This window comes from Cuculus canorus, chromosome 2, assembly GCF_017976375.1.
Source record: "Cuculus canorus isolate bCucCan1 chromosome 2, bCucCan1.pri, whole genome shotgun sequence".
Taxonomy (NCBI): domain Eukaryota; kingdom Metazoa; phylum Chordata; class Aves; order Cuculiformes; family Cuculidae; genus Cuculus; species Cuculus canorus.
This window is the reverse complement of record NC_071402.1, coordinates 118,807,719-118,835,159: the sequence shown is the minus strand read 5'-3', so window position 1 is coordinate 118,835,159 and position 27,441 is coordinate 118,807,719. Positions and strand designations below refer to the sequence as shown.

The window sequence follows — 27,441 nt, the reverse complement described above, 5'->3', positions numbered from 1 at the left end:
CAGGTTATATGGGACTGGCTTTAAAGGGTTATTTTTATTTCCACCAGTCAGAGAGCATTTTCAGGTAAAGCATTTGTCTGGCTCGGAGTAGCACAAACTGAGGGGCCCTACTGTTCTCTGTGAGTAGTTTTGGTTTGGTTTTTTTTCCCCTTAAATGTTAATGTTTTGAAAGAGAGCTGAGAGCATATAGCTGAAAACCTTGCCTAGATTTCTGCGGCTCATTTGCGTGTGGTGCTTACCTATGTGACCCTCATCTGAGCTGCTGCTGAGTCTGGCCACCAACGTGGTCTGCTCTTGCTTTTTATAATCTATAGATAAGGAGCAGAAGCAAGGTAAGACCACCGTTTCTTGCCTTGGGAAAAACCACATAGGCAGCTGTATCCATCAACAGCCTGGTGTCATACATCTGCCACCCTCATCTACACCGCGGCTATAGTAATCATAGTCCACTGGCTAGAGATGTCCCGAGCCTGGGCCAGAAGAAATCCTGTCTTTTTTGGATGGGAACATGGTTAAATTAGGTCCTTGTTCTGAAAGGTGAGGGCACCTAGAAGGGGAAGGCGCAGTATAGAGAATGAAGCCCATTGCTTTTTGGCAGTTTTCTTTCTGTCTACATGGGTGCACCAAAGCTTTGTAGCACACTTTTTTTTTTTTTGGGGGGGAAAGGTTGCCCTGAGATTTCCACCAAAAAATTCTATACTTCAGGCAGGGACTCTCAGGTCAGCCTCACCAGCTTCTCAGCCCTTTCTCCAGCCTAAGAAAAGGAAAATGATCTACATAAACCACTATTTAGTCAGAAACCACCGTCTAACCCCTAAGGAATAGTCGAAAATTGTTTCAAAATTAGTTTTGAATGGGAACCTATTACTGGAATTTAGTATTTTCAATTGAAAAGCGACTGTATCCCTAATAGAGTTGGTTGGTTGGTTTGGTTTTTTTTTTTTTTAGCAGTGGGAAGGAGGGAGGAAAAATTGTCAAAGAAATGAAGAGTTTCTCACAAAGCAGCTGGGACATATGACTGTGGCATCTGGCCTCATGGACCTGCAGCAGTGATGCTTTCTTGTCCCACTTCTGCAAGAAGGCAGCATCTCTCAGGCATTAACATAAACCAGAGGATGGCCCGCAGAGTTACCTCCTTGCTGAAATTTAGCAACCAGGAGGTGGGAAAAGAACAAGAACCCAAAGCACCTGAAATCGTCACTCCCAGACAACATTGCCAAACTGAATCCTCTTCTTCCCCTCAAGCAAAATACATTTCAAATTGCTCCTCTGAAGCACCATCGTAATCCTCAGGGAGGAATTTGGAAGAAGAAGAAAGAAGGAAAGAGATTTTTCACAACTGTCTGGCTCTGAAAGTGAAAGGTATTCATGCGTGAAGGAAAGCACTTTTATCTGCCAGAAGGAAATAGATGAAAACAAAAAAAAGATGTTTATGAAATATGGAGGGCTGCACTCATCTTTTATCTGGCTGCACAGCAATGCCATCAGGATTCACCTGCCTCCCAGACAACGTTGCCAAACTGAATCCTCTTCTTCCCCTCAAGCAAAATACATTTCAAATTGCTCCTCTGAAGCACCATCGTAATCCTCAGGGAGGAATTTGGAAGAAGAAGAAAGAAGGAAAGAGATTTTTCACAACTGTCTGGCTCTGAAACTGAAAGGTATTCATGCGTGAAGGAAAGCACTTTTATCTGCCAGAAGGAAATAGATGAAAACAAAAAAAGATGTTATGAAATATGGAGGGCTGCACTCATCTTTTATCAGGCTGCACAACGATGCCATCAAGATCTTCCTGGCCACAGCTGGAGACACGCCAGTGTTTTCCCTTGGATTTCTCACCCCTGTTCCCCAACCCTGCCCAAAGTCCAGCTCAAAGTTTCCATCTTCTGATGGCAAAGCAGAAGGAGTCTAGAGGAAAGGGAATAAAAAGAACAAAGTAATGGAGAATGATATAAATCTTTGAAACAGGGGAGCAGGATTGGGAAGAAGGCTTGTACAAACAGCAGATCTTGGAGTCCCTGGCTAAAACTGATGGCTTAGACCTACATCCTCCACTGGTCTCTCATCTGAAAAATAGGAGGCTCTTCAGTAAGTCACTCCAGGTGGCAATGCCCCACACTGCTTCCCAATCCTTCCTGCTTCTTGCAGTAAGAATTCCAAGCACATTTCATGAAAGCGTTGGCCAGGTGGCCATCAGTCCCCACACCCCGCTAGTCAGCTTGAGCAGCAGTCCGAGGCTCTGCTTCCTAACTCAGATCTGTTACACCTTACCATCAATAAGACACACAAGAACACCGGGATGCTGTGTTGTCCCTGCTGAGTTGTTACAGGAAGTCTTTTTCCTTGAGTCACAAATTGGTGTTTGGAGGGAGACATGTGGCTGAGTCAAAAAATTAAGTATTAAATCTTTCTAAATGAGGACAAATGGGCATCACCTGCCAAAAGGTGGGGGTGAAGGAGGTAAAGAGGCTGCCCAAGCCAACCCGCAGAGGCCCATGCCATGCCCGCCTGGTGGTAGCTATGTTAGGAAAGTCAAAATACAGGGAGAGATGACTCAAGCAAACCCAGACCTGACTGCACCTGGGAGGCACGGAGATGCGGAGTGTGCGTGGTGGGCAGCCAGCAAACCCCATTCATCTCTGCCTCTGGGCAAGTTCCCCTGCAGCAGAACTTCTGGGCTGGGGAAGATACTGGGCAGCAGGCACAGCTCTGTGCTCACCCAGGCCTGCAATTTGTATCTGCTGGGAAGTCACTGCCACCCTCCAAGGAACCCGTGTGGACTCTCCTGGCATAAACATTCCCTGAATGCAAGCAGACTTGGCCTCTGGGCTGAAGGGTAGAGAATGGCCAGGATTTGGCTCTGTTTTCTTCAGTATTGGTGAAATCACCCCAAATCAAGAGATCCATCAGAGTCCATATAGAAGCTACCATCTGAGTACCTGTTCATGGACGGCAACAGAGACCCAGCAGGTTTTTGCTGGGCAGATTGAAGAAGCAGGAGGAACTGACTCATCAGGGAAATGTCACACTGACAGAAATGTCCATAGGAAAACACTGTGGGAAATTCATACATAGCAGGAAAATAACATTGCTGCTGCCTGCAGACTGTCCCATCTCCACCTACCTTACCCCCACGCTGGCCAAGCTGCAGGAGCTGACTGCTGCTGCTGGTGACCAGAATAACATCAAAGTAAAGAAGGACAAAGGAACAGGGAGTCTCTAGGACAGAAAAGAAAAATGCTAAACTGAATGGATGTGTCTGTGGATGCTACATTATGCATACTGGGACACGGCTAACCCAGAAGGTAAATCAGGCAATTTGAGCGAGCCATTCGAATAAACACCAGACAAAGGGAAACTCAATTAAATTTTAAAGGCAACACATTTTCAAATGGCAAGACTAAGCAGCATTTTAAAGGTGGTGATCGCTGCCAAGTTATTTTGAGCAAACAGAAGACTATTCGGTTTATCTGTCTGAACGTGCCAACTATTAATTTAGTAATCAGCATGTTCTGAAGGGATGATTTGAGAGGGTGACAAGGAGGGCCAGCCCCTCAGTCAGTGTAAATTCACACCAGCTTGCTGAGTCGCAGCCAGCCCCACGCTCATGGAGGGTTTGTCTCAAGCCTCCTTAGGGGAACGTGCTGGGGGATGTGACTTCTCTTGCATAAGGACAGTGATATGCCTCACACACATGCAGATGGTGATGCTTCTTATACCACCCACAGCACAGATGGACTGTCAGTCATCACATTGAAAGCCATTCCAAGAGTGTGCCTACCCCGAGTCCAGCAGGGAAAAATTAAGTGCTCTTATCCACTAAACCTTCCGTGCCTTACACTGCACAGGCTCCAGAAGCAAAAATATTGTAGAAATAAGTCTGCTATTTATACAGCTCAGCAGATGAGATACAGCAATAAAGACACTGAAGTCACCCTTCTGTTTAATATGAATTAAATGATGTTGTGCTTATTGAGTCCCTTTTGCTCAGGGTTCCCAGAAAGCAACAATCTCCTTGCTGAGCAGATGGACCAACTTCTGCCCTAAAGAGGTCAAATGCTCTGATCAGAGCCCTTACCAACTCACCTACATTAAATGCAGCTCTGCCTCAGAGTCATCTACATCAACAACCTGTGGGGTATTAAAATAAATAATTCCCTAGATACTTTAATTTAATTGAGGTTCTGTGAGGTGCTGGTGTCTTGGGACAAGCCATCCACATATCCCACAGACGTGGGTGTGCAGAGCCTTAGAGACAAGAGCAAAAAGGTGGCCTCAAATGGAAGGAGAAAAAAAAAATAGATCAGTAGACAGCTTCGAAAAATATTCCCGTCAATTACCTTGAGTAACATATTTAGTTGTTACAGACTGGGGTGATGAAGCCAAAAAAAGCACTCTGCATGATTTCTCACCAAAATCTTCTAAGACATGGTCCGGTTTCTCCTGCAAATGTATTTCCTAAGCTGTCTTTTAAAGGGTTTGTTTTTCCTTTTCATTTTTGTTCCCTCCACAGTAGCTCTTGAAAGTCCCAAATTATTGCCCTTAAGAACTATTATTTCCTCAAGAAAAGGACCCGTTCGAAAGAATCAGGGGAGGGGGGGAGGGAAGAGGCAGAAAAATCTCAATTGGAACTCTGCAAAATCAAATATTTTGATTAAATATCTCCAGTGGCTTTCTGGAGGTGTAAAACACACATTGAGTGACCAGTCTGGATTATAGAAAGCACATCACTGCCTACCCCTACCACCCACAGGCAGCCTATGAGAAGAAAGAAATCAGAAGCTGGAGATATCCATAGAGCCAGTAAAAAAAAAGTGCAATAATTTTGCTAAGTAAAAGCTACATAGTAATAATTTATGGCCGACAAGTTTTTCTGGATGAGGTTTAGGACTCTGGTCTTCTGTAAGGCTTGCGACATGGTCTCCCACAACATCCTTCTCTCTAAATCAGAGAGAGATATAGTTTTGAGGAGTGGACTGTTTAGTGGACGAGAAATTGGTTGGATGGTTGCTTTCAGAGGGTAGCGGTCAGTGGCTCAATGTTCTGATGGAGACTGGTGACAAGCAGTGTCCCTCAGTGGTCTGTATTTGTACCAGTACTGTTTGATATCTTCATCAATGGCATAGACAGGGGGATTGAGTGCACCCTCAGCAAATTTGCAGATGATATCAAGCCGAGTGGTGTGGCTGACACACCTGAGGGACAGGATGCCACCCAGAGGGACCTGGACATGCAGGCCCATGTGAACCTTATGAGGTTCAACAAGGCCAAGTGCAGAGTGCTCTGTCTGGGTCAGGGCAAACAGGGCACATACTGCTAAATGACACCATATAGAGGACAATTCCTGCATGGAAAAAGATTTAAAAGACACGCATTATTATTTCTCAGCGTATCAGGTTCCTGAGAAGCTGGCACACCAGTGCTCTAGAAAACATCCAATGTGAGCTCCCACAGGTGAACATGCCAAATGCCACTAGTCAGGCTGCTTGGAACAAGTCCCTCTGCCACTCAATGGTCCTGGTCTATCTAGAAACAATCTGGAATAGTCGCTTTTCAGCCCTCAATTTGTCCTAATCTAACCTGCTCTGAGCTTTTCCGGGCTACCTGCCCAGGGCAACTGGGCTACTGTTATGTTGAACAAGGGGTGGTCCACTAAAGACAAGTGCCATCTCTAAGCCCCAACTTTCCACAGCCCCGGTGGCAGCATGTCCTTCTCAAGAAATCCATTCAAGCCAGGCTGGAGTTGAGCCCCTTCAAAAATGTTTATGTTCTCAGGTAAGGATTTTGAAGGACAGTTTGTGCTACAATCAATGGGAAATAACAGTAGCGTGAATCGCTCTGGCTCTGTTAAAGTCACTATCACACTTGAGAAGTCCTGTAGGGAACGATATTAACACACAACCTGCAGCTCCTGCTCCAACATCCCAAGCGTGCAAGCTGGTAAATGCTCCATTCATTCTTTCTGCACCCTCATACACATCAGTAAGGAGCCTCCTGCAGCAGCAAGCTACTCCTCACACTTGAAGCTAATTAAAATGAGATATGGAACTGCAGCCAGAGGAAATCCTCCTAGGTGATCCATCTCCAGAAGCATGGCCAAGGCCGGCAGCAGTGAGTTCAAGACCAGCTTGCTATTAGCATCCTGCACTGCCCCCAGAGAGCTTTGGATTTAAACCCAGCTATTTCTCTTCTTCCAAGACAGCGGGACCAGACAGCACTACAGAGCTTAATGTATTTGCTTTGGGAGCAAACCCAAATGATGCAGTAGTGGAAGGTGTGAGTCTCTTGCACAACACAACTTATCACAAGGTGCCCCATACACTTGTCTGAGGAACGAGCTGGTTTGGGAATGCAGTATCGCAGCTCCAGCCTCACCTTCCTCGTGTGTGGGAGATTCAGCCTTGGCCCCTGCACATGGTAAGCCTGCATTTGCTTCAAGATGAGGAAGGAAAACATTCCTTCAATTCAGTCAAGAATTGGCATTGACAGAGTATCCCAATGGGTTTTCTTGAAACATGAATTTCATGGAGGCTGCGTGAGAGGATACTTGTATGAACTAAGGGAAACCAGCAGCCCGTGGGACAGGGGAGGATCAGGGGCTAAAAAATGGAAAGGGCTTGCAGAGCTCTGATGGCAAAGTTACTAAAAGGAAAGAAAATTCCCTATGTAAAGATGTTAGCACTCCAGCACAGTCCTTGAGGTAGTAAATATCAGCATAACACAACTGTTCCAAGTTATGACAGCTACAGGCTGGAGCGTGTACTCTCAGTGCTGCATACTCTGGCAGAGGAGGAATCTGAGTAGAGACATTCTGATACTGGGCAGGTGCAACAGCACCATCACAACTTTGGTGTTCAGCTACCTCAGGATTTGAAAAGGAAAAATCTTTTGTTTCCACCTTATAGCATCAGTGAGGAAGACAGAACCTGAATGCACACTTTTGGGAAGCACATTTGATTATCTTCTGGAAAAAGAGGCCCTGGATACAAGAGACCACTTCATGCCAGAGTTAAGAGCATGGAAATCCACACAGATGACACTTCATTGCTCTGTAGCCAATTTTGCTGATTAGAATCATTAGGATAGGAGAAGAAAATAGTTAATGTGCTGTAACCAATCTGCAAATGTTAGAAAATCTGCAATCATATGAAACTAATTTTAAGGGAAATGGGATGGTCTACAAATTGCAGGCAAAGGATTGCTACAAAAGTTACTGAGAAAGGCAGGCACAAAAGAAACACACAGACCAACACCCAGCTCAGGACAAAAGGTGGGTAGGAGAACACAGGCAGCTGACACAACCAAACAAAATTACTTATGAGAACTGACACAAAACGAGCACTGACTAAATTTCAACCTTCTAGAGACTCACTGAGTACTGCCTTCACGGGGTGCCAACATTACCACTGCAACAGCCAGCAGGATGGCCAGTGGCCACAGGGCTATCTTAAACTTGAATAGATGTGGTGATGCCAGGTTGCTGCAATCGTGAGTGGGAGTTAATCAGCCAGTGAGGTCCTGAGAAGCTGCAGGTCCTGCTGACTTCCCTGAACAGCCTGCTCTCACGTCTACTGCCTGTTCATGAAGTTTTTCTCACCTGAGCTCTGACATCCTGCACCAGTACCGGTTAGGGACTGACCAGCTGAAAAGCAGCTCTGCAGAGAAGAACCAGGACTCCCAGGTGGACAACAAGCTAACCATGAGCCAGCAAAGGCCAACCCTATGGTGGGGTGCATTAACTACAGTGTAGCAAGCAGGTCAAGAGAGGTTATCTTCTCCCTCTACTCTGCCCTACTGAGGCCTCTTCTGGAATGCTGCATCGAGTTCCAGGCTCCCCAGTTTAAGAAATAAAAGGATCTACTGGACTGAGTCCAGTACAGGGCTACAAAGATGATTAGGGGACTGGAGCATCTCTCTTATGAGGAAAGGATGAGAGACCTGGGTCTATTCAGCCTGGAGAAGACTAAGAGGGCCATTACCAATGCTTAAAAATATCTAAAGGGTGAGCATCAAGAGGATGGGACCAGACTCTTTTAAGTGGTGCCCAGTGACAGGACAAGGGGCAATGGGTACAAACTGGAACACAGAAAGTTTCATCTCAACAGAAGGAAAAACGTCATTACTGTGAGGGTGATGGAGCACTGGAACAGGCTGCCCAGAGAGGCTGTGGAGTCTCCTTCTCTGGAGATATTCAAAATCTACCTCAACTTATTCCTGTGCAAGCTACTCTAGGTGAAACTACTTTAGCAGGGGAGTTGGACTGGATGATCTGCAGAGGTCTCTTCCAATGCCTACCATTCTGTGATCAGTAGCATGTGATGTGCAGCCATGTGGAGACTTTGGGACACAGCTCACACACTTCACTCCAGCAAGAAGCACATTTTGTTGTAAGAAACCAACAGCAGGAATTGTTCTGTGCCCCTTTAAAATAGCAAGACAAAAAATATTAGTTGACAAGGCTACAGTGGCAATGCAAGCAGAAACTTTAGGATTGTTGATTTTTTTTTCTCCCTTTAAGTCATACACGTTTGAAAACAAAGCAAGACATAAAGAAAATGAATATATAGAAGTAGCACTTGCCTGAAGGGGCTAAGTTGTACCATGGTGTTTCACTCATTTTTCAGCCCTCTTGTTTCTTGTCTGATTTGTACAGCAATGTTTTTCTTCCCTTTTCTCTAGAACTCACATTATTATCCTGCCTTGAGATGCTCGTCTGTCAGCCCATCATTCAGAAGGCAAACCACTTACGCTACTGTTCAAACATTCATCCAGACCTCAGGAGGACTGTGGGTACTAGTGAGGGAGAGAAGAAAGCACTTTTCCTATTGTTTTAACACTGGTTATAAACTACGGAGGATGCTGATTTCTATCAGTTGAAACATCTTATGCTCCTATGCTCCTGCCCCTTTTTACCTCTCTTCTCCAGGGCCTGTATTTTGACACAGACCTGTTTTTCAAAGACAGCATCTTTCAGGGTTTCCACTCGAAAGGGGAAATGTGCAGGATCCGGTCCTAAGCAGGCACTGCGTTACTCCAGCAATGGAGCCAGATTCCAATCTCAGAGAAGACAAATCTGAGTCTACATTAAACTACTCACCTGACCAGAGCAACCGAGGTACGAGTATCACCAGCCTGACCCCTGCCATGTGCTCCGTCCAGTTGAGTGCCACGGCACTCACCTACCTGTCCCCTTCCTGGCTTTGCTTCCTCCCATCAACATCCCGGAAAACCTGTGCCCAGAAAGCTTCCCTTTGCTTTCCCATCTGCCCTTTATTTAGCAAAGCACATACCTGTTAGCAGGTGTTATCAACAGATTATTCCGGTCAAACACCAGAAAAGAAGGATTTTCTTTGTGGAGACTGATCTAAGCTCAATCTCTCTCCCATCAGCTTTTCCAAACCATCCTCATCCTTTCTCACAGACCTGTATGTAACTCACAAAATGAAAACAGATCTTAAAACACAGTAAATTACTTTATCCTCTCCATCCCTCCTATCTCCCATCTGCTATGCTGGCCTTTTGCTATCAAGGTGCAGTAAAATCTGATTTTAAACATAAAGCTGACATTGCAGTCTCATTCTTTTCAGCCAAAATATGAAGAATAAAAGCAACCCATGTACACGTTTTATCACAGCAATAGATAGATCTATCACAATAACCATTTTGACAGATAATAAAAAGGAAAAAAAATATGGAGGAGGTTTACAGCAGTTTAATGAAGGCTTTCATACCGAATCTTGAACTCAAAGTTACAGTCAGAGTTATATAAAAAAGTAACTTACAATGAAAAAGCTGATGAGAATTGCCCACCTAGCCATGGAACTGACTGTGGCTTAGCACTGTGCTTAAATACTCACCACACAATAGAAACGAATTTAAATCACGACCAAGGTACACACAATTCACTTCCATTCTGTTTTCAATTACATGTGTTCAGCATGTAATTTAACCTCTGGAAGTTACTCTGAAGAATCACAGAGGTTTCTTTTTAAAAAACACTCACTGGAAATAAATACATTTAAAGAACACACGTGGAGTGCAATAAAATGGACACTTAGGCACTGGTACTAGTTCTCTTCAGTCCTCTACAAACTACAAGACAAGAAGTTTTAAACCACAGATGGAGTGGAAAGCAGGGCAGAGCTGTACAGGTAGCACGACAGGTTATGTACTACACAAAAGCACATCTGCAAAAGGTCCCAGGAGACTTTTGTTGAAGATGCAGCGTATCCATACCAGGTATATTGTGAAGGGCTTAATGTTTTCTGAGAAGGTGTGATTCTGATGGGACAATATATAAGGCATGTAAGTGTTTTCACCTTGCTCTTGTATCCACACTTCGTATTTCACTTCTCTGACCTTGAGATACTTCAGGTTCCAGGGGATCTGCCAGGAAACAGCAAGTTTAGCTTCAGTTGTGCCCTGGACAGAGGCTTGACACTTGGCATCCCTCACTTTGCCAGGGTAGAGGCTACCAGACCACTTGTGCTTCTTGGATCCAGGCTTAGACTTCACAGTCTGTCTGATCACATGGATGAGAGAAGGGATGTTCACCTTTGTGTCCTGGTAGGCACGGAACAGCCACTCAGGGTTTCGGCAGCAGAGGTGCCGTGGCACCTCTGTGCTCTTAATGATGCGCTCTTGCTCAGCTTTGTCCAGATGAGCAATCCCACCCTGATCCCAGGGTCTGTCTGGGTAAGTAACGGTGTCTTCCCTGTTGGTGTTCTGCCAGGTGATGTATTGCAGGTCCATGCCAGGAAGGGTTGCCAGGGTTTTGTAAGGAGTATAGTGTTCAGGGTTGATAGCATAAGGAAAGAGCTCCACCACTGTGGCACCTCTTGGCAGGAAGAGAGACATGACTAATTGGGCTCCATGCATGCTGACCAGCATGGACGCATTGCTGATCAACCGGACAATGTCAGAAAATGAATGCTCCTCCAGAGAGACGGTAATGGTTTTCATCTGAAACTCCTGAGCGAGAGCCAGGATTAGTTCTGCCTCATTTAGGATAAGTCTGTTGATTGTTCGGCTGAACACTATGATGTACTCCTCACTGGAGCCTTCCTCCAAGCTGACGTTCAGCTTCTGCATCATGAATTTGGTGAACTGCCTGATCTCGTTACCAGAAACCAAGATGTTAGCCTTCGGCCCTTGTGGCTGGACAAATCCATACTGGTACCAGGTGGTGATTTTGGACAGTCCCACATATGATTTTGTAAAGCAGAGGAGCTTGCCCAGGGTTTTAAGCTGCTCCCGGAGGAGAGGCTGCTTGTTACTCAGTAACTTGTAGAGGTCAAAATGAACACCTTCACTCCACCCTTCCATGAAGAAGAGCCGCGCCTCCAGATCTAAATCAGAGAACTGCTGCATGGTATAATAAATAGGGAGGAGGTCATCATGAAAGACATGCATCAGGTTGTCTGGGTTGAACCTGTTAGCGATCAGCGCCACATCAGGCACAAAGACTGGCTTTGGCATAAATTTCAGTGCAGCAGCTGGCAGCTCCACAAAGTTGAAGTACTGAGTGTTGTGATCTTCCACCGAAGAGAGGTCAAGCAGGGCTGGTTGGAACCTCCGGGAGCCAAGGTTAGGCAGCATGACCGAGGAGTTGCTGTGAAAGTAGACAAATTCCTCAGCCTCAGTAGAGTAGCAGAGGGACTCAAAGCGGCAGATGCGGTCAGTGTGCATCCTGCCAGTGCACACCATCCTGGTACCGTCCTCCACCAGTGTCTGCAGAGCTGCATGGTAGTCAATCTGAGCCTGAGAGAGTTCCTGAGACTGACGCGTGAGGGCCAACTCCTCTTCAACCATGAAGGCATGCTCTCGCAGTTTGATGTACTTCCACAGCACAGCAGCGAGGATAGACACGAGCAGGGCATTAAACACAGCTGCTATGCTCATTCTGTAGTTAGGTCCTAGCAAGACGACAGGCAGGGAATGCAATGGAGAGGGGACACATCATTAACACTCCTTGACATGGTGAGGGCAAAGATCTGTGGAAGATAAACCAAGAAAGGAACCATTTAAACATCAAGTTTACAGTTCCACCATAAATGGCATTTGATGGACTATTCCAGAGAGTTTAGGCTTTTTTTTTTTTTTTTTTCCAGCATTTTTTCCCACCAGGAATGAGGGAAAAGAAGAAAAAGTGTGCCAAAGCACTACCCAAAACTGGGAAAAAAAAAAAAAAAAAAAAAAAAAAGGCAAACAGAACTGGGAGCTGCTCTACAGGAAGGCTTCCTCCCTCATTTTCTTTTCCAGAAGGGTAGAGATGAGTTTGAGGATGAGCTCTATGAAGCTTTGTCAGAAAAAATGGTATGTTCCCTGGGACTTTGGCTCGCTCTGCTTTTTGCAGACCAGTCCAACAGGAAGAGGAAAGACAGCACTGCAATCACCGGGCCACTCACACAGGGCTTGGAAGACCCAGCTCCTTCTCTTGACCTGCCATAGGCCTTTTGCATGCCTGCAAGTACCCAACTCTACCTCTCACCTTTCCTGTGCAGATAATAATACAAGGAGTATTGCCAAGTATAGATTTTGCTACATTCCATTCCAATATGAAATGTGAACTGGTGAACACAACATTCAATTTAATGTTATTGGAGGAGAGGGGAAGAACTTGCAAGTCTATGGACTGCCCCGTGGTTGACTCCCAAGTCATTTCTTTGACTGCAATCTGGGATCAAAGGCTAGGAGCTGCCATAGTCTTCCAAAAGAAATACTGGCCTGGGAGAGAAGAAGATCTCTGCTCTTTATGAAAGGAACTGACGTTTCATTAAAACAATCAAACCTTAATTTAATGAGAGTCTGATTTGCACCAGTACAGCCAATCCTTACACAAATGGGCAGATGAAACATCTAAAGTGTTTCCAGTGTTGGCGTTTTCCCATCTCAACCTGGGAATCTCTTCTGTGCTGCTCCAAGGCCTCCCTGTTCCATTTTCTGTTATGGGAGTGGTCCTTTCACTTTTTTTCCCCTTCTATGTAGAAACACAACTCGCTTACATCAGAGAATTGACTGTATTTTCAATTGCAAACTTCAATTGAGATATTGATTCACCTACAGTATTTATGGGCTCCGATCTTCATTATCCATCAAGGTTCACTGCTAGTCAAGCTGTAAATAATTGCTCCCATGACTCACTGGGAACTGTAGGAAGGGAAATTTCTGATTGGTACACACCTGATGAGACTGTTTCTAACTGCACTTTTTAAAGGCGGCAATTTAAACCCCCTTTGATGCAAGCTTGGAGGGAGGGAAAACAAGCAACATCTCAAGCACATGCTCTGACATCCCAAGGAACAATGCCTTAGCATTTTAACCCAGATATGCTTGTTCTTACGTGCTCGAGTGGAAGAAGACAGCAAGGAATATTTAAGATCAATGCAGACACGGTTTCTACTGCCAAGGGAGTTCTTTTGGAAAGAAAGTTTGCAGCCTAAAACCCAGATCCTGCAGTCTGGCTCATGCAACTTGAAATTTAATGAAGAATCATTCATGGAATTCATTGAAGCCAGAAGGGATCCCTGCAGCTTGTGAGATCCCAGCAGCCTGCAGATCTCTGTCTTAGGAAGATCCAAAGCTATGTCAGAGACTGAATAACACCAGTGCTAGCTGTTAGCCACACAGATTCAAGAGGTGGTCTCTGGGGATCTGAGCAACAAATTCATTTCAATTTCAGAGCAGCTCTAGCTACTCAAATGGAAAAGAAATGAAGTCCACCTCCTTTGGCAAGTGGTCTGAAAAACTGCCTCATTTAGCAACTCCCTAAAAGCATGCAGCAAATTAAAAAGATAGGGCATTTTCATTTCAGCCACAGAAAAAGGAAATGGGAATGGACCCAGAGTGGTCATCTAATTACAAGGGCAGGATAAGCTCTCCATAAACTACTCCTCAAAAATGCTTATCTATCTCATTCCTAATACTTATTCATCTCTTCAGCCAGTCTCTAGCAATAAAGGCATGAAGCACCACAATAAGTTCTTTCCTAACACTCAGCCTTCATTTCCAGCACAGCAATCTAAACCTGGTCTTGTCCTGAGTGCCACAGATGTCTTGCACAGACAACCGATGGCTGTCACATCACCTCTCAATCTTTCCTTCTCCATAACAGAGGATGACTACTGCTCCTGATGGCTTTGTAACTGTCATCCATGGCTGTCCCATGGGCAACTCTGAATGGAAATCTACTGGGGACATAGGTACATCACCAGTTTTCAGGAAAATATTTTTTTGATGGGGACAGATCCAAAGTTATTTTGTTGGTAGCAGATTTCCAAAGCTTCATTTTACTTCTCACTATCTTTGAAACACAGATAACAGTATCATCCAACTCACCACATCACCAAGGAAAGGACCAAGCCCAAACAGCCACACGCAAAGCCTGCTAATCAATACCTGAAGGAGATCTTTAACAATTAAGTCCTCTGCCACATGCACACACTTCAAATGAAGGCCAGTCTGCACGTATTGTGAAAGTTAACCACTGCAGGTCAGAAGACCAAAGCAACTACCACTTCAAGCTGCAAGAATTGCCAGAGAGAGGAAAACCACACAACCTCTTTACTATTCCAGTACAGTGCGGAGAGCATGTATGTGTGGAGGTTTCAAAGGTATCAGAGGCCAGCAGTCCATAAAAACATCACCGACACCACCTGCATCACACAGGCAGCTCAGTGGTGGAAAGCTCCACTAACCATTACAAAACCCCTCGAGCCAAACGGGCTTTCTTGGAAACAGCCTACTCTAATGTTCACCCCTGACTGATTTGTTCTTTCCTCTCCAGACCTAAGGGAAGGGCATAAGAGGCACTTCATAGATGCAGCCTGATGGATGCAGCCAGTGTTCAGAGGTTAGCATTTTCATTTCAGACTCCGCTAGAGCAATACCTATTAAATGGCTACAAATGAACAATTCAACTTTTTAATAAAAATCACCTGCAAGGCCCGCCTCTATCTCTTCCCTCACTGCAGCTCTTTCACTCCCCTGCACTTACCTGAAGCGAGCATATGTGCTTTAGCCAACCAGTGTCAGGAATGAATGTTAAAAGCTAGTAATGCTAAAGGAATCCATCTTCATTCCTGTTCCCCAGTGCCAATCTGTAAATCCTGGTTCACGCTGCAAGGTTGAAAGCTGCTCTTGATGGAAAGCAGGGGACATGGACGGGAAAAGGTGTCACAGTCAGAACTGAAAGTTTTACAAGCATGAAAAGAACAGTCTTAATTCCTTGCCTCTTTTCCCACATTTTATTATCGGCCTTTATTTTAATCTGACACTTTCAGTGAACACAGACCTTAGAGAATTAAAATCTTTGGTACTTCAGGGAGTGACAGAAGATAAATAACAGCAAACTGTCCTGCTGTTTGCTTTTACAGACCCAGGAGAGGCTGCACCAAGTGGGTAAAGACAAGCAGTCACTCCCTAGGTCCCCTGGCTCCTCAGTGCCCCCAAGCTGAGTTTGGTCGTTAAGTGCTGTCAGCAGCAGCAGTCCTGGCATAGGAAACTTTTCCAGAAGGCAGCAGGTAACTCTGAAACAGGTGAAAGCATTTAGTTTTCCACACGAAGAGAGCCGCTTCACAATGATAGACTTCCGTAACTAAATTTCCCTCCCAAAACTGGTCTAGAGCTGCCACTCCCCTCCACAGTGTCACCGGAGAACATCTGAAGAACTGGATATCACTTGCAGGAGCGGCAGGCCAGACATGCTGCTACTTTCCATAAGAGCATAGTCCTCTCTGCTGCTTCTTTCTACATACAGGTCAGCATCTAGGCCGTTCACACCCTCAGCTACCTACAGGCTATCACTCACTCAGCCACCCTCTTGCTTTCCAGTGGCACTGAGATAACCACAGCTTTGTTCTGTGTGAGCAATACATCCCAGTTACCAAGAAAATGGCATGGACTGACATTTTCTTCACCCTCTGCTTTGAAATGCTAGCACCATCCCTCAGCAACAGAAGACACGACAGCTGATACACGGGAGCCTAACCAGAAGAGACGTCCACGTTAAAGCAGCACAGAGCTTCTTGCTGGCAAGCTGGCAGAGGGACACAATGATGCCCCATGGGAGGTGATGGGATGTGCCCTTGAGGACTCCTGATAGAAGCAGGCTTTAGGGGAGGAGCGGGAGCGAGAGGAGACAGAAGTGGCAGATTTCCCTGGCATCGATGCTGCCAGGGCAGCTGACTTACAGCACTGCATGGTCAGAGATGGGGAGCTCAACAAACACACAGAGCTTGCAGCTCAGCCACAATGGATGTGGGAAGGACTCTATTTTTGGCCAGCTCATCTTCACTCTCTTTCCAAAAGAGATCACAGGCATGAAGAGCTTATCCCATTCTCTTCCCCCACCCCCGCTTACTTTGCAAAAGGGTCACAGCTACATCCTTCCGGCCCAGCTACTGCTCTCTAACTAGCACTGACTACTGGTGAGCAGGTAAAGCCTTCAGGAGCATCTGGTCTGTACAGCAGGCACCTCTGGCAGAGACCTCAAGCATCTTGCAGGTCCATAGTACTCTTCTGGAAGTCTGGACACTCTAGTGCCTTCTCCCTTTTAGCTGCTGGTGATCTGATTTTATAAACACCTTCAGGAAGCAGGAAAGCAACAGGAAGCATGTTCTCCCTGTCTTGTTAATACGTAGAGGAGATCAGAGTGGGTGGGATAGGAGAGATTAATTTCTACTAATAGGTAGTTGGCATAAAGGAGCGTTTGGATTCATTTAAGAGATGAGTTCTATTGTTCATTTTTAATTATGAACTAGGGTAGGATGAAGCACTACTTTAAAGCTACTGATATGACGGACAAGGTTTTAAACCTCTTATTCATTTTAATTACAATCTAGGTAAGAAATTGGGAGAAAGGCTACAAAGTGCACATACTAAAAACCTACCAACCAAACAAGACACAAATATATACTACGAAGATTCACAGAGGAACAAATAAGAGCTTGATAAGAGAGCAAGAGATGTGGCATAACTGGGCTGCTCCTACCACAGGATGGGGAAGGAGTCAGGGCAGAGCCTCATGGGTGGGAAACGGGCAGAGAACACTGACCCTTCCTCTTCTTATAGCAGAACAGTGGGAGAGGCGGGAGCAGATAGTCTCTCTTTCAGGACATTTTCCCCACTAGCACTCCATACTCCTGGATCCCATGTATTGCTAGGCTGGCTTTCCAGGACCAGCACTGGAAAAGCAAAGCATACAAATAAGGCATTTGACACCCCCCTGCAAACATCTCTTCTGTTCTTTCTCCCATTCCTGATGCAAGAGGCTTAGCTAAGTATGCAGTATAAGTAATGCATGCTGTTTTAAATACCTACTTCATTCATGCTCAAAGCAGAAGTTGCTAGAAGGCAACTTTCCCGATTGGAAGGAGGGGGAGTTAGAATTCGGCAGCCAGGAACAGGCTTTTATTCTCATCTCTGTCACAGATTCCCACAGAACTACAAGCAAGTCAACCCCCACAGACCAAAAGGCTGTTATCATCTTATTCACTGTATTTGTTTAATGAGATACATGTATCTTTCACAGTACATATCACATTAAAGAAAGGATGGTACACTGAATGATTGATATACTGGAACATTTTCTTTGTGAAAAGCAGCCAAGTGTAGAAGAGCTGACTTTTGAAACAGGAAAAGCACAGATCCTCAAAGGGAGCAGGTTAAAACTACCAATATAATTAACAAAGCCTGATACAAAAAAAGAGATATGAAAAATAAGAATAGCTTAATTTTGCAGCCTCAAGAGGAATTTAAAATATAGAACTTTATTCAGAAAAAAATAAAATGAAAATGTAACAATTTTTTTATAAAACAACTGTCTCACCAAAACTTTAGGTACCTATAGACAGTTATGATCAAAATTAGGTTTATCTTTGCTTTTTATGCTTTCTTATGCTTCCGTTGAGCATAAGTTGGCAACAGAAAGCAAAACTGTAAATCTTTCTAAACAAGACTGCAATCAAGGAGACAGAGGCTCTGTGCAATGGTCCCTACTGCAAACATACCTTCAATATAAACAGAAGAATATTGGTGGCTACTGGACACCTTCCAGATGTGCTTATGGATAGAAAACCTAAGATTTCTTCCATTTAGTTACATAGTCTGTAAGAGATGGGACAGGAAGAGATCCAACCTGATCTTCATGTTGACTAGCAGCCATTGATTTAATATTTCTTGATACTACTGTCTTGATCTAGAAAAGAACATGTTAAAAAAATAAAATCCAGCACTAAGCAGTCAGTGCATATAAGCAAACCACAAAACCAAGCTAAAAGTATGAAACTAAGAAGAATTACTTCTTGGGCTTTTAAGGTTCACATTTCCAAGATCTCTCCTCCCTCCAGAATGAAATGGAGTATGAAATCCTTTCCCTAAACAAAAACTAATCCCGACCTCCAGAAAATTCACACCTTTTGCGTGGTCTCAGGCCGTCAGGCTGTAGGCAAGATACCTCTGTCAGAAACAAAAACGTATCAGAGTGCAGCAGGTTTCTCTCACGTCAGTGGTCTACTTAAAGCAAAGATGGAGTGGAGGTGGCTGAAGGGGAAATTTGCTAATGCTGCAAAAGTGAATTTAGAAGAATATGATGCAAAATCCCTAAGTACTGAACAAGATGAGCTTCAGCCACCCCAACTATGCCTTTGGGCTTTATCTGCCACTTGTTATTCTCTGTATTTTATCTATCCTTTCTTTCTTCTCCATTAGGAAGAGTACTTGTGTTATTTGGATACCGGGACTGGTACTCAGAAGCATTCACAGCCTGAGCTCCCCCTGCTTCCCGTCAGCACAGTTCCCGAGACCGCTCCTGTGTGCTAGCAAATTCTAAGCAGGAGCCAAAATTGTTAGGAGCACTGTGCAGCCAATAAGAACAGTGAAAAATTCCTCCTTGGTTACCACAAGCTCTACATTAAAGCATGTTTTATGGGAGGGTGAAGAAAAAGTAATCCCAAAGCAGCATCTGTCCAGCAAGAAATACATCTCTGTAAACCTACAGAATCTCGTTCAGATCAAAGATGTTTTCCCCAGGAGACTTTTGTTTAAAAATGATAAAGCAAACCATCAGTCAAACAAAGAGAGACTACAAAGACCTAGGATTACAAATGAACTACTGACCTCCTTCCCACACATGCACAGCCACAGAGGAGAGTGAAGTTCCGAGAGGGAGCAAGGAGACGGCATCAAAAAACATGCTAAGCCCCCACCCTGAAGTACGCTGCAGCCAGGAGTGCCAACAAAACTGAATTCAGAGCCGTATGTGATCAGCACAGCAAACAGAGCACAGTTACAATAACACCCAGCAAAGAAACCCAGGAATTCAGAGAGCATCTGCAACCTTTTCAATCGTGGAAGAACTATCACTGGTAGATTAGTGTTTCAGCACATGCATGCATACCTGGTATTGCTAAATAAAAGGAAATGCTATCCAGTGCCTCTCTTTCACAGGAGAAAGAAAACAGAAGACACCTTCAAGCTATGCTTTGCAGAGGAACAAACCCTTTCCAGTCCTCTTCTTTCCCCACCACTATAAAGAGAAAGAAAAAAAAAATGTATCTAACAGCTCTCAGCACAGTAACCCATGCACCATCTGCAGACTGAACTACCTTTTCTCCCCCAGGTCTGAGCATGCTCTGTCCGTCAGCAGTGTCCTATCGCTCCAGCTGGCTCACCTCAATTTGTTAGCCTCCCAGAGGTCAGCCTTGCATGCAGGATGATTTGCTGCAGTATTCCTGCAAATCCCCAAAGGGCGGCCACACCGAAACAAACACCATCGTGTTGTTTCACAAAGCTGAGCATGTCTTGGGAGACAGACAGCAAACTGGTTGGAGGGCGGGGGGGAGGGAGTGCATTTGAGAAATCCTGCTTTTAGGTATTATTAATAACCCTACCAGTCCAAATACTTCACACAAAAGAACAAAACAATAGGAGAGAAAGGAAAAAAAAAATGCCCCTTGCTAGAAGATGAGAAAGCCATTTGGCGTGCTTTCTAGCAATTCCCTCAGCACCAGGGAAGCAATTTCCTAGCTGTGATGGTCAGCAAATGGCTTAGTATTGAACAAGGCTGTGAGTGCCCTCCTTCAGACATCCAGGGAACCATATTTTCAAAATAAAGTTATCTTTTATGGTGGAAACAAGTAGTTTCTAAATACAAAGGCACAAAAACGAGCCAGGAGCTTATAAGGGAGTCTCTTACTGCATACAAGCTGAAGGTCATGGAATTGAAATTGTCTTACACCAATCATCTCAGCAGACCTTGAACCTGTGGGAACTGAACAGCTTCTTGAAGACAGTAAACTAGGCAGTACTGACTGGCAACATTTCAAGTCCTAACCCTGCAACTGGATCTACCTGTGGAATCGGAAGAGCAGTTCTGCCCATGGCACTCGCTAAAAGGTGGCAGGAAGTCACACATCGGAACACAATTATTTGAAGTGGTACCCCATCCCTGTAGGGACATATTTGCAGACAGATCACAAGGAAACATGGGAGGCTCACTGCAAACATGTTGTCTGTGTATTTGCAGGACATATCTTGTTGATTATCTGGGAGGCTTTTTCCCTTTAAGTGAGACCTAACAGGTGAAATAAGAATGATGAAAAAGAGGAAAAGTCCTTTAACACCCATGTATACACACATCTATACAAATACTCTCAGATGACCAGCAACCCATTTTACATAATGAAGAAGAGAAAAGCATCCCTACGTTTTTGCTCATGACAAAAATTATCCTCAATGACAAAGTGAAGAAGCTCAAATGGCTCTGCGCTGAAAATACAATTAGGTAAGATATGGTGTAGTCAAAACTCTAAGCTAGGAGAGTCTGGCAGCTACAAGGGTTAACATGTTACCTAAACTCTCAATATAAACACACATCACAGACAAGCCAGCATCTCCAACATCTTCTGCATCACAGACAAGCCAGCATCTCCATCACCTTCCGCATCACAGACAAGCCAGCATCTTCAACATCTTCCCATCCCCAAATCACGACGGAAGTGATCCAAGGGATGGGATAAATGGATTTACACTGTTTGCAGTGGTTCACTGCACTATGGAGTCACTCTGACTGGGCAGGTTACTGTTGACCAGCTCTGGAATTGTTCTGTCCAGGAACACCCCCTGCTTACTGTGGGATCCTAACCCTGACAAATCTGCTACTAAGCAAGATGGCAAAGCAGCCCAGATAAACTAATCTGTGGTAACTGAAGCATACATTTCTAATCACAGTCACAGAGCACAACACCAAGTACTGCGACAACCTGCAAATTTTGGGGTGAGGATCACCAGCATTTCAAATTATTACTGGTGATGAGTTTCATTCACCACCAAGTACCCTGACCCTACTGAAGCCAGGGCTTGCTGCTGGGGAAGACCACTGCAATCTAGGACAGCGTTTGGGTATCTCCTTCTCCCTCTCAGGGCACTGCACTCCTGCCTCAAAACAAGCACGTTCCCCATTCAGCTTTGCCTGCCTGCTGCGGCAGAGGCAGTGCCTCCTCTGATATAAGATGAAAACAGAGTAGTCCCAAGGCAGAGATCTGGCAGAACTGGGAGGCACAAAGCAGCCCCAGGAAGATCATGACTTGTCCCAGACAGGACCCAAGACGCTAGCTTGAATACACCCACTGTCAGAGCTGAAAAATGGGGGTGTCATTCAGCATCACACTTGCTTAGAAACAGTAATATCACAGAATTTATAACCTTGGGTTTCTGACTGCCACTTAAAAGCCAAATACAGAAGAAAAATAAGCTGAAAGAAACAAAGAATAAACCCAAATAGCATTCTGCAAAATTGACAAAAGTTTATTGACAAAGCTAGACCTTCAAAAATGAGCCTGCCAACATAACGAATAAACACAACTGTTGTATCTACTAAACTAGGGCATCACAGAAGTAAAACAGACATTTTCTCATCTCCTGCTCTGGAGTGCCACTTTTATACCTCTGCCTTGTTCGTACAGAACAAGCAAAATGGTTCTGGCACACCTGGAAACATTAAAAACCACCAGGAGAGATGGGACAAGGTGCCATTCACCTCAGCACCCTTCCTTCCAGGCCTGTGCTACCTTGTCTTACCAATTCAAGACAGACTTCGAACTACAGCATGAGCCTGTGCCTACCCCGAGAGGATCTCAAAGGGACACTGGTCAGTCATAGCTGCTTGAGGGGAACAAATTAAAGAAAGGGCAAATAGAAGAGATCCCCTCTTCAGCAGGCTGACCCCAGCCCATCCTCTGTCAGGATTGAGGATATCCAGACTTACCCTTCTCTTTTTAGCTCATCTTATCGCCCTCTGTAAGCAAAGGGGCTGTCTCCCACAGAACAAGTCAGATGGTTTTCCTCTGAGTTTTGAAAGTTGAGGAGTTAGATTTGTAGATGACTTCTCTTGAGAAAAAACATGTTGACTCTGTGTTTTCCACGTTTCTGAAAGCTCCACTGTATGATCTAGCTTCTACTGATGCTAATAGAAGCCTTTCCACAGACGTTCAGCTCCAGTTAGGGACTTTGTGAGTGGGACTCCTGATAACCCAGAGATACCACACTGGGCTCCTTATCTTAATCATGATAGCTTAGATTTTAGTGGACAAGAAAGTACAAACATTTACATACTGGTCTTCTGTTTATGAATAAGCTGCTTCTCTATCCCTGGGATGAGGTATACGCATAGATTTCACAGGTACAATTTATCACATCACCTGGAGTTCACAGTTTAATCCAAGTCTTGAAGAGGGTCCTGTGGTCAATCTGCCACACCGCAAAGTAACTGAACAAAACTACATCATAAAATAGGGGAAAAACATAAATAAATCCAACAACTCTGAAATAAAAAACCTTACTATTGCACCATAAGGCACTAGGTGTGGCAGCCCCAGGCTCTTCTCAAATTACCAGCATCATCAGCCTACTGCAAGTTTGTGAGATGTGAATAGGTTGTCTTGGCTCAGAATGAAGAGTTGATAGATACTTAATACCCCTCATAAAGTTGCAGCCTCAAAAACCGGTGCCACAAAATAAAAACAGTTATCATGTTTTGAACTCCTAAAAAGCAGTGCAGCACAAACAAGACTCATCAAACTAGCAAAGAAACTCGAATAGAACCCTCCTGGTTCAGGACTGACAAAGAGCAGGTAAATAATTATTTACTGAATCTTTGCTTTGCATGTATATGTTGCAGGAGTGCCTGTGTCAGTCCGAGTCACAGCATTTATTATTTATATAATATATAGTCCCAGAAGTACATTCTATTAAGAAATTGTTCTTCCTGCAGTGCTTTTCAACCAAATGGCATCTCAGTTCAAGGGCACAAAAGAGCTTAATGCCTGAACTGACAAAAAAAAGTCCTTGTATTGATAAATATAAAAGGAGACAAAGGAAGCATTGGGTTTCTGGACACCAACATCAGGACCCCATACACAGAGAATGGCATCACGACTATGCAGAAGCTAACATTGAAAGTGGTGTCAAAAGGACCAGGACTTCAGCAAAATGCTGAAAATTCCTAAGCAAGAATATACTTGGCCAGGGAAAAAGATACTTTTTGAAGAGCGTCTCAATGGTCAAACCCCACTTTGCTCAATTGCTTCAAGCACGATGTATTCCCAGGCTTAATAGATGTAGGGCACAAGTTTTACATAAGTATTAGGTTTATAAAGGTGTAAACATGATCAAATACATCTTATACACACACATAGTTAGGTCATATGTCTCTACATCAACTCGACAAATTCACAGATATTTATTCTCCTCCACAGATACCTGCATATTTCATACATATAAAATATGTGCTTGTTCTGGAAAAGCACACTAGCTTTCCGAATCTGTCATATGCTAAACTATTCACTCTAACATTCCCTCCATCCGCATTAGGAACTGCTCTAGCGCGCTGCAGGGACTTTCTGGCCTGCTTCTGCAGCTGGATGCAACGTGCGTTCATATCAATGGCATGGGAGAGTCACCTCGTAGTTCCCAAGGCAGGAGATGGCTTTGGTACCTGTTCTGACCCAAGCTAGCTGTCACTTTTGCTCTCTCAGGTTCCCATTTTGTCATCAGTAATGAGAGGCCAGCAAGGTGGCACAGATAAACCAACTCCCTCTCGTACAGCCACGCTGGCTGTTGTACATGCAACTGTAATTAGTACCAATGTGTCTCTAAAGGAAGCAGATATAATTCATGCTCATACAAGCAGCTTGGTAACTAAATGATGTTCACCTAGACTGACATGAGAAACCAAGGATAAAACAAGACCTGGGCATTGCTTATGGCTCAGGCTCTCACTATGGTGCTTCCCACAGCCCACTCACTCCCTGTTAACTATTTTTGCCGAGGCAGCAGTATCACCTGCCCTCTCTCAGACGACACTTCAATATTAGGCCTTTATCATCACAATGTCATGAAAAGAAATACGTTTTACAAATGAAAAGACTGAAACTATCGAAGGGATCTAGGTAGGACACACCACACCAGCATCCACAAATACAGTAGCAGCTTCCTGCGAAACACACGCCAACAAATGCTCTTGTGTACCCCAAGGTTCATCTCCAAGGGCTTCAGAGCCGTAGACAGGAGCCAGGGCCTCCAAGATTACAGGTGGCAGTTTAAACATGATAAAGGACAGGGAGGATTAAGTGACCAGCCCTGTCACCGTTGCTCTGGAAGAGCTGCTGGCTGAGCAACCAAAAGTCTGACATGCTCTGCTCTCAGCACACCTTCCCCATCTTCTATCCTCATCCACACTTGCTATGCAGAAGGCTGTGGGCCCTTCCTGCATGCCTGGGAGGCTCCTGCAGCCACAACTCAGCCTGAAGTCTGAGGCACTGTCAGCATGGATTTGTCCTGAAGAAGGATGGAGGGAAGAGTCCTTTTTTCCTGTCTATTGGCAGGAAACAACCAGCAAGTCTCACTGACATCTTAGAGAATTGAGATGCTAATACCACAGCAAAATATGGCTGTTGGAAGGAAAAACATTCTTGAACATGAACATCATAGGGGTGCCAAGGTATGCAAAAGGAGATAAATAACAGAAATACAAAACTTGCATTTTGGGTTGACAATGGAACCATCAAGCACTTTGGTGAACTGCAGGGGTGAACAGCTAACAAATGCACAGAAGTAGCCGAAGAACAGGGCTTAACATGTCCAAGCATTTCACTGCTTTCACTGGGTTGCGGACCCATTTGCAAGTGGACTGCAGTTACTCCAGAACTGACATCATCACTCCAGGAATGTTCCCTGCAGTTACCTTTGCCCTAAACTTCCACTTTGTGCTTTCCCAAAAGTCTTGGAGAGCCAAAACCTACAAAGTCCTAGTACTGCATGGAAGGAACTCCACAAGGAGGCAGCAGCAGCATCTACAATCTTGATCAAAACAGCAGTTTCGATCCAAGCTGGAGCGTGCTTCAATTAGCCAGCCTCTGACAAATGCCCGGAGGTGCCGAGCACAGCAGCATGACAGGAATATAGTTCAGAGCCAAGATAAAGGAGAATCTAAATCAAATTAGGGGAAATAAAAGGGTTTACTGCCATTTTGAGTTGCAAAATTGCAAATAGATTGTTTTACCTCATATGCCCCCGGCAGCCACACCTGTACACCATAGCTTTGCATCTTACAGGGATGTAGGCAGCATATAACGCAACCCCACACATGTGATAGCAGTGTAATAAGAACAACTGATAGGAACACGGTATTATGCATACAATATACATGCATATAGTATATATGACACCCCAGAGCCTGATTGGCTGATGTAGTTGCCAAGCCACTCTCCATGATAACTCTGGTGACTGGAAAAAGGAAAACAGCACCCATTTTTAAAAAACGGTAGAACGAAGGATCCTGGGAACTACCGACCTGTCAGTCTCACCTCTGTGTCTAGGAAGACTGGGGAACAGATCCTCCTAGAAGCTATGCTACAGCACACAGAGGACAGAGAGGTGATTCAAGACAGCCAGCATGGCTTCTGCAAGAGCAAGTCCTGCCTGCCCTGCCTAGTGACCCTCTATGATGGAGTGTCTACATCAGTGGACAAGGCAAGAGCTACAGATGTCATCTATCTGGACTATTTGTAAGACCTTTGACATGATGCCCCCACAATGTCCTTGTTTCTAAACTGGAGAGGTATGGATTTGATGGATAGACTGTTTGGTGGATCAGGAATTGATTGGATTCCAGAGGGTAGCAGTCAACAGCTCTACGTCCAAATGGAGACTGATGACAAGCAGTGTCCCTCGGGGGTCTGTACTAGGACCGGTGCTGTTTAATAACTTCATCAGTGATGCAGACAGCAGGATTCTCCCTCTGTACTTGGCACTGGTGAGATCGCACTTTGAGTATTGGTGTTCAGTTCTGGGCCCCTCACCACAAGAAGGATGTTGAGGCTCTGGAACGTGTCAAGAGAAGAGCAACAAAGTGGGTGAGGGGGCTGGAGAACAAGTCTTATGAGGAGTGGCTGTGAGAGCTGGGGTTGTTTAGCCTGGAGAAGAGGAGGCTGAGGGAGGCTGACCTTACTGCTCTCTACAACTACCTGGAAGGAGGCTGTGGAGAGGAGGGAGCTGGCCTCTTCTCCCAAGTGACAAGGGACAGGACAAGGGGGAATGGCCTCAAGCTCCACCAGGGGAAGTTCAGGCTGCACATCAGGAAAAAATTTTTCATGGAAAGGGTCACTGGGCACTGGAACAGGCTGCCCAGGCAGGTGGTTGAGTCTCCTTCCCTGGAGATGTTTAATGGATGGGTGGACGAGGTGCTGAGGGGCACGGTTTAGGGATTGTTAGGAATGGTCGGACTCAGTGACCCAGTGGGTCCCTTCCAACCTGGTGATTCTATGATTCTATGATTGAGTGCACTCAGCAAATTTGCAGACCACACCAAGCCAGGTGGTGGGGTTGACACACCTGGTGCATGGGATGCCATCCAGAGGGGGGCGGACAAGTGTGTCGATATGCACCTCATGAGGTTCAACAAGGCCAAGTGCAAGGTCCTGCACCTCAGTCACAGCAACTCTCAGTATCAACAGAGGCTGAGGGATGAAAGGATAGAAAGCAGCTCTGTGGAGGACTTGGGTGTACTGGTGGATGAAAAGCTGGACATGAGCCAACAGCATGTGCTTGCAGCCCAGAAAGCCAACTGTACCCTGGGCTACACCAAAAGAAGCATGGCCAGCAGGTTGAGGGAGGTGATTCTGCTCCTCTACCCTACTCTGGTGAGGCCCCACCTGGAGGACTGTGTTCAGCTCTGGAGCCCTCAGCACAGGAAAGACATGCACCTGTAAGAGCAGGTACAGACAAGGATCACAAAAATGATCAGAGAGATGGAACACCTCTGTTATGAGGAAAGGCTGAGAGAGTTGGGGTTGTTCAGACTAAAGAAGAGAATGCTCTTGGCAGACCTTATTGCAGCCTTTCAGGACCTAAAGTGAGTTTGTAAGAAAGATGAGGACAAACTTT

General features: G+C 45.0%; 1 protein-coding gene across 4 annotated transcripts in view; it reads right to left on the bottom strand.

Annotated features, from left to right (window-relative positions):
• Window positions 1-9,681: 9,681 nt before the first annotated feature.
• Window positions 9,682-27,441, bottom strand: part of POMGNT2 (protein O-linked mannose N-acetylglucosaminyltransferase 2 (beta 1,4-)) — a 35,038-nt gene continuing 17,278 nt past the window's right edge. Inside the window, exons 2-4 of one of the 4 annotated variants that reach the window (XM_054060649.1) lie at window positions 19,397-19,525; window positions 18,009-18,196; window positions 9,682-11,993 (exon numbers count right to left, since the gene is read on the bottom strand). In XM_054060649.1, the coding sequence (XP_053916624.1) occupies window positions 10,165-11,901 (1,737 nt within the window). In that variant the 5' untranslated portion in view covers window positions 11,902-11,993; window positions 18,009-18,196; window positions 19,397-19,525 and the 3' untranslated portion in view covers window positions 9,682-10,164. The remainder of the gene's footprint in view (window positions 11,994-18,008; window positions 18,197-19,396; window positions 19,526-27,441) is intronic. The other 3 variants (XM_054060651.1, XM_054060652.1, XM_054060650.1) reach the window with 3 other exon arrangements.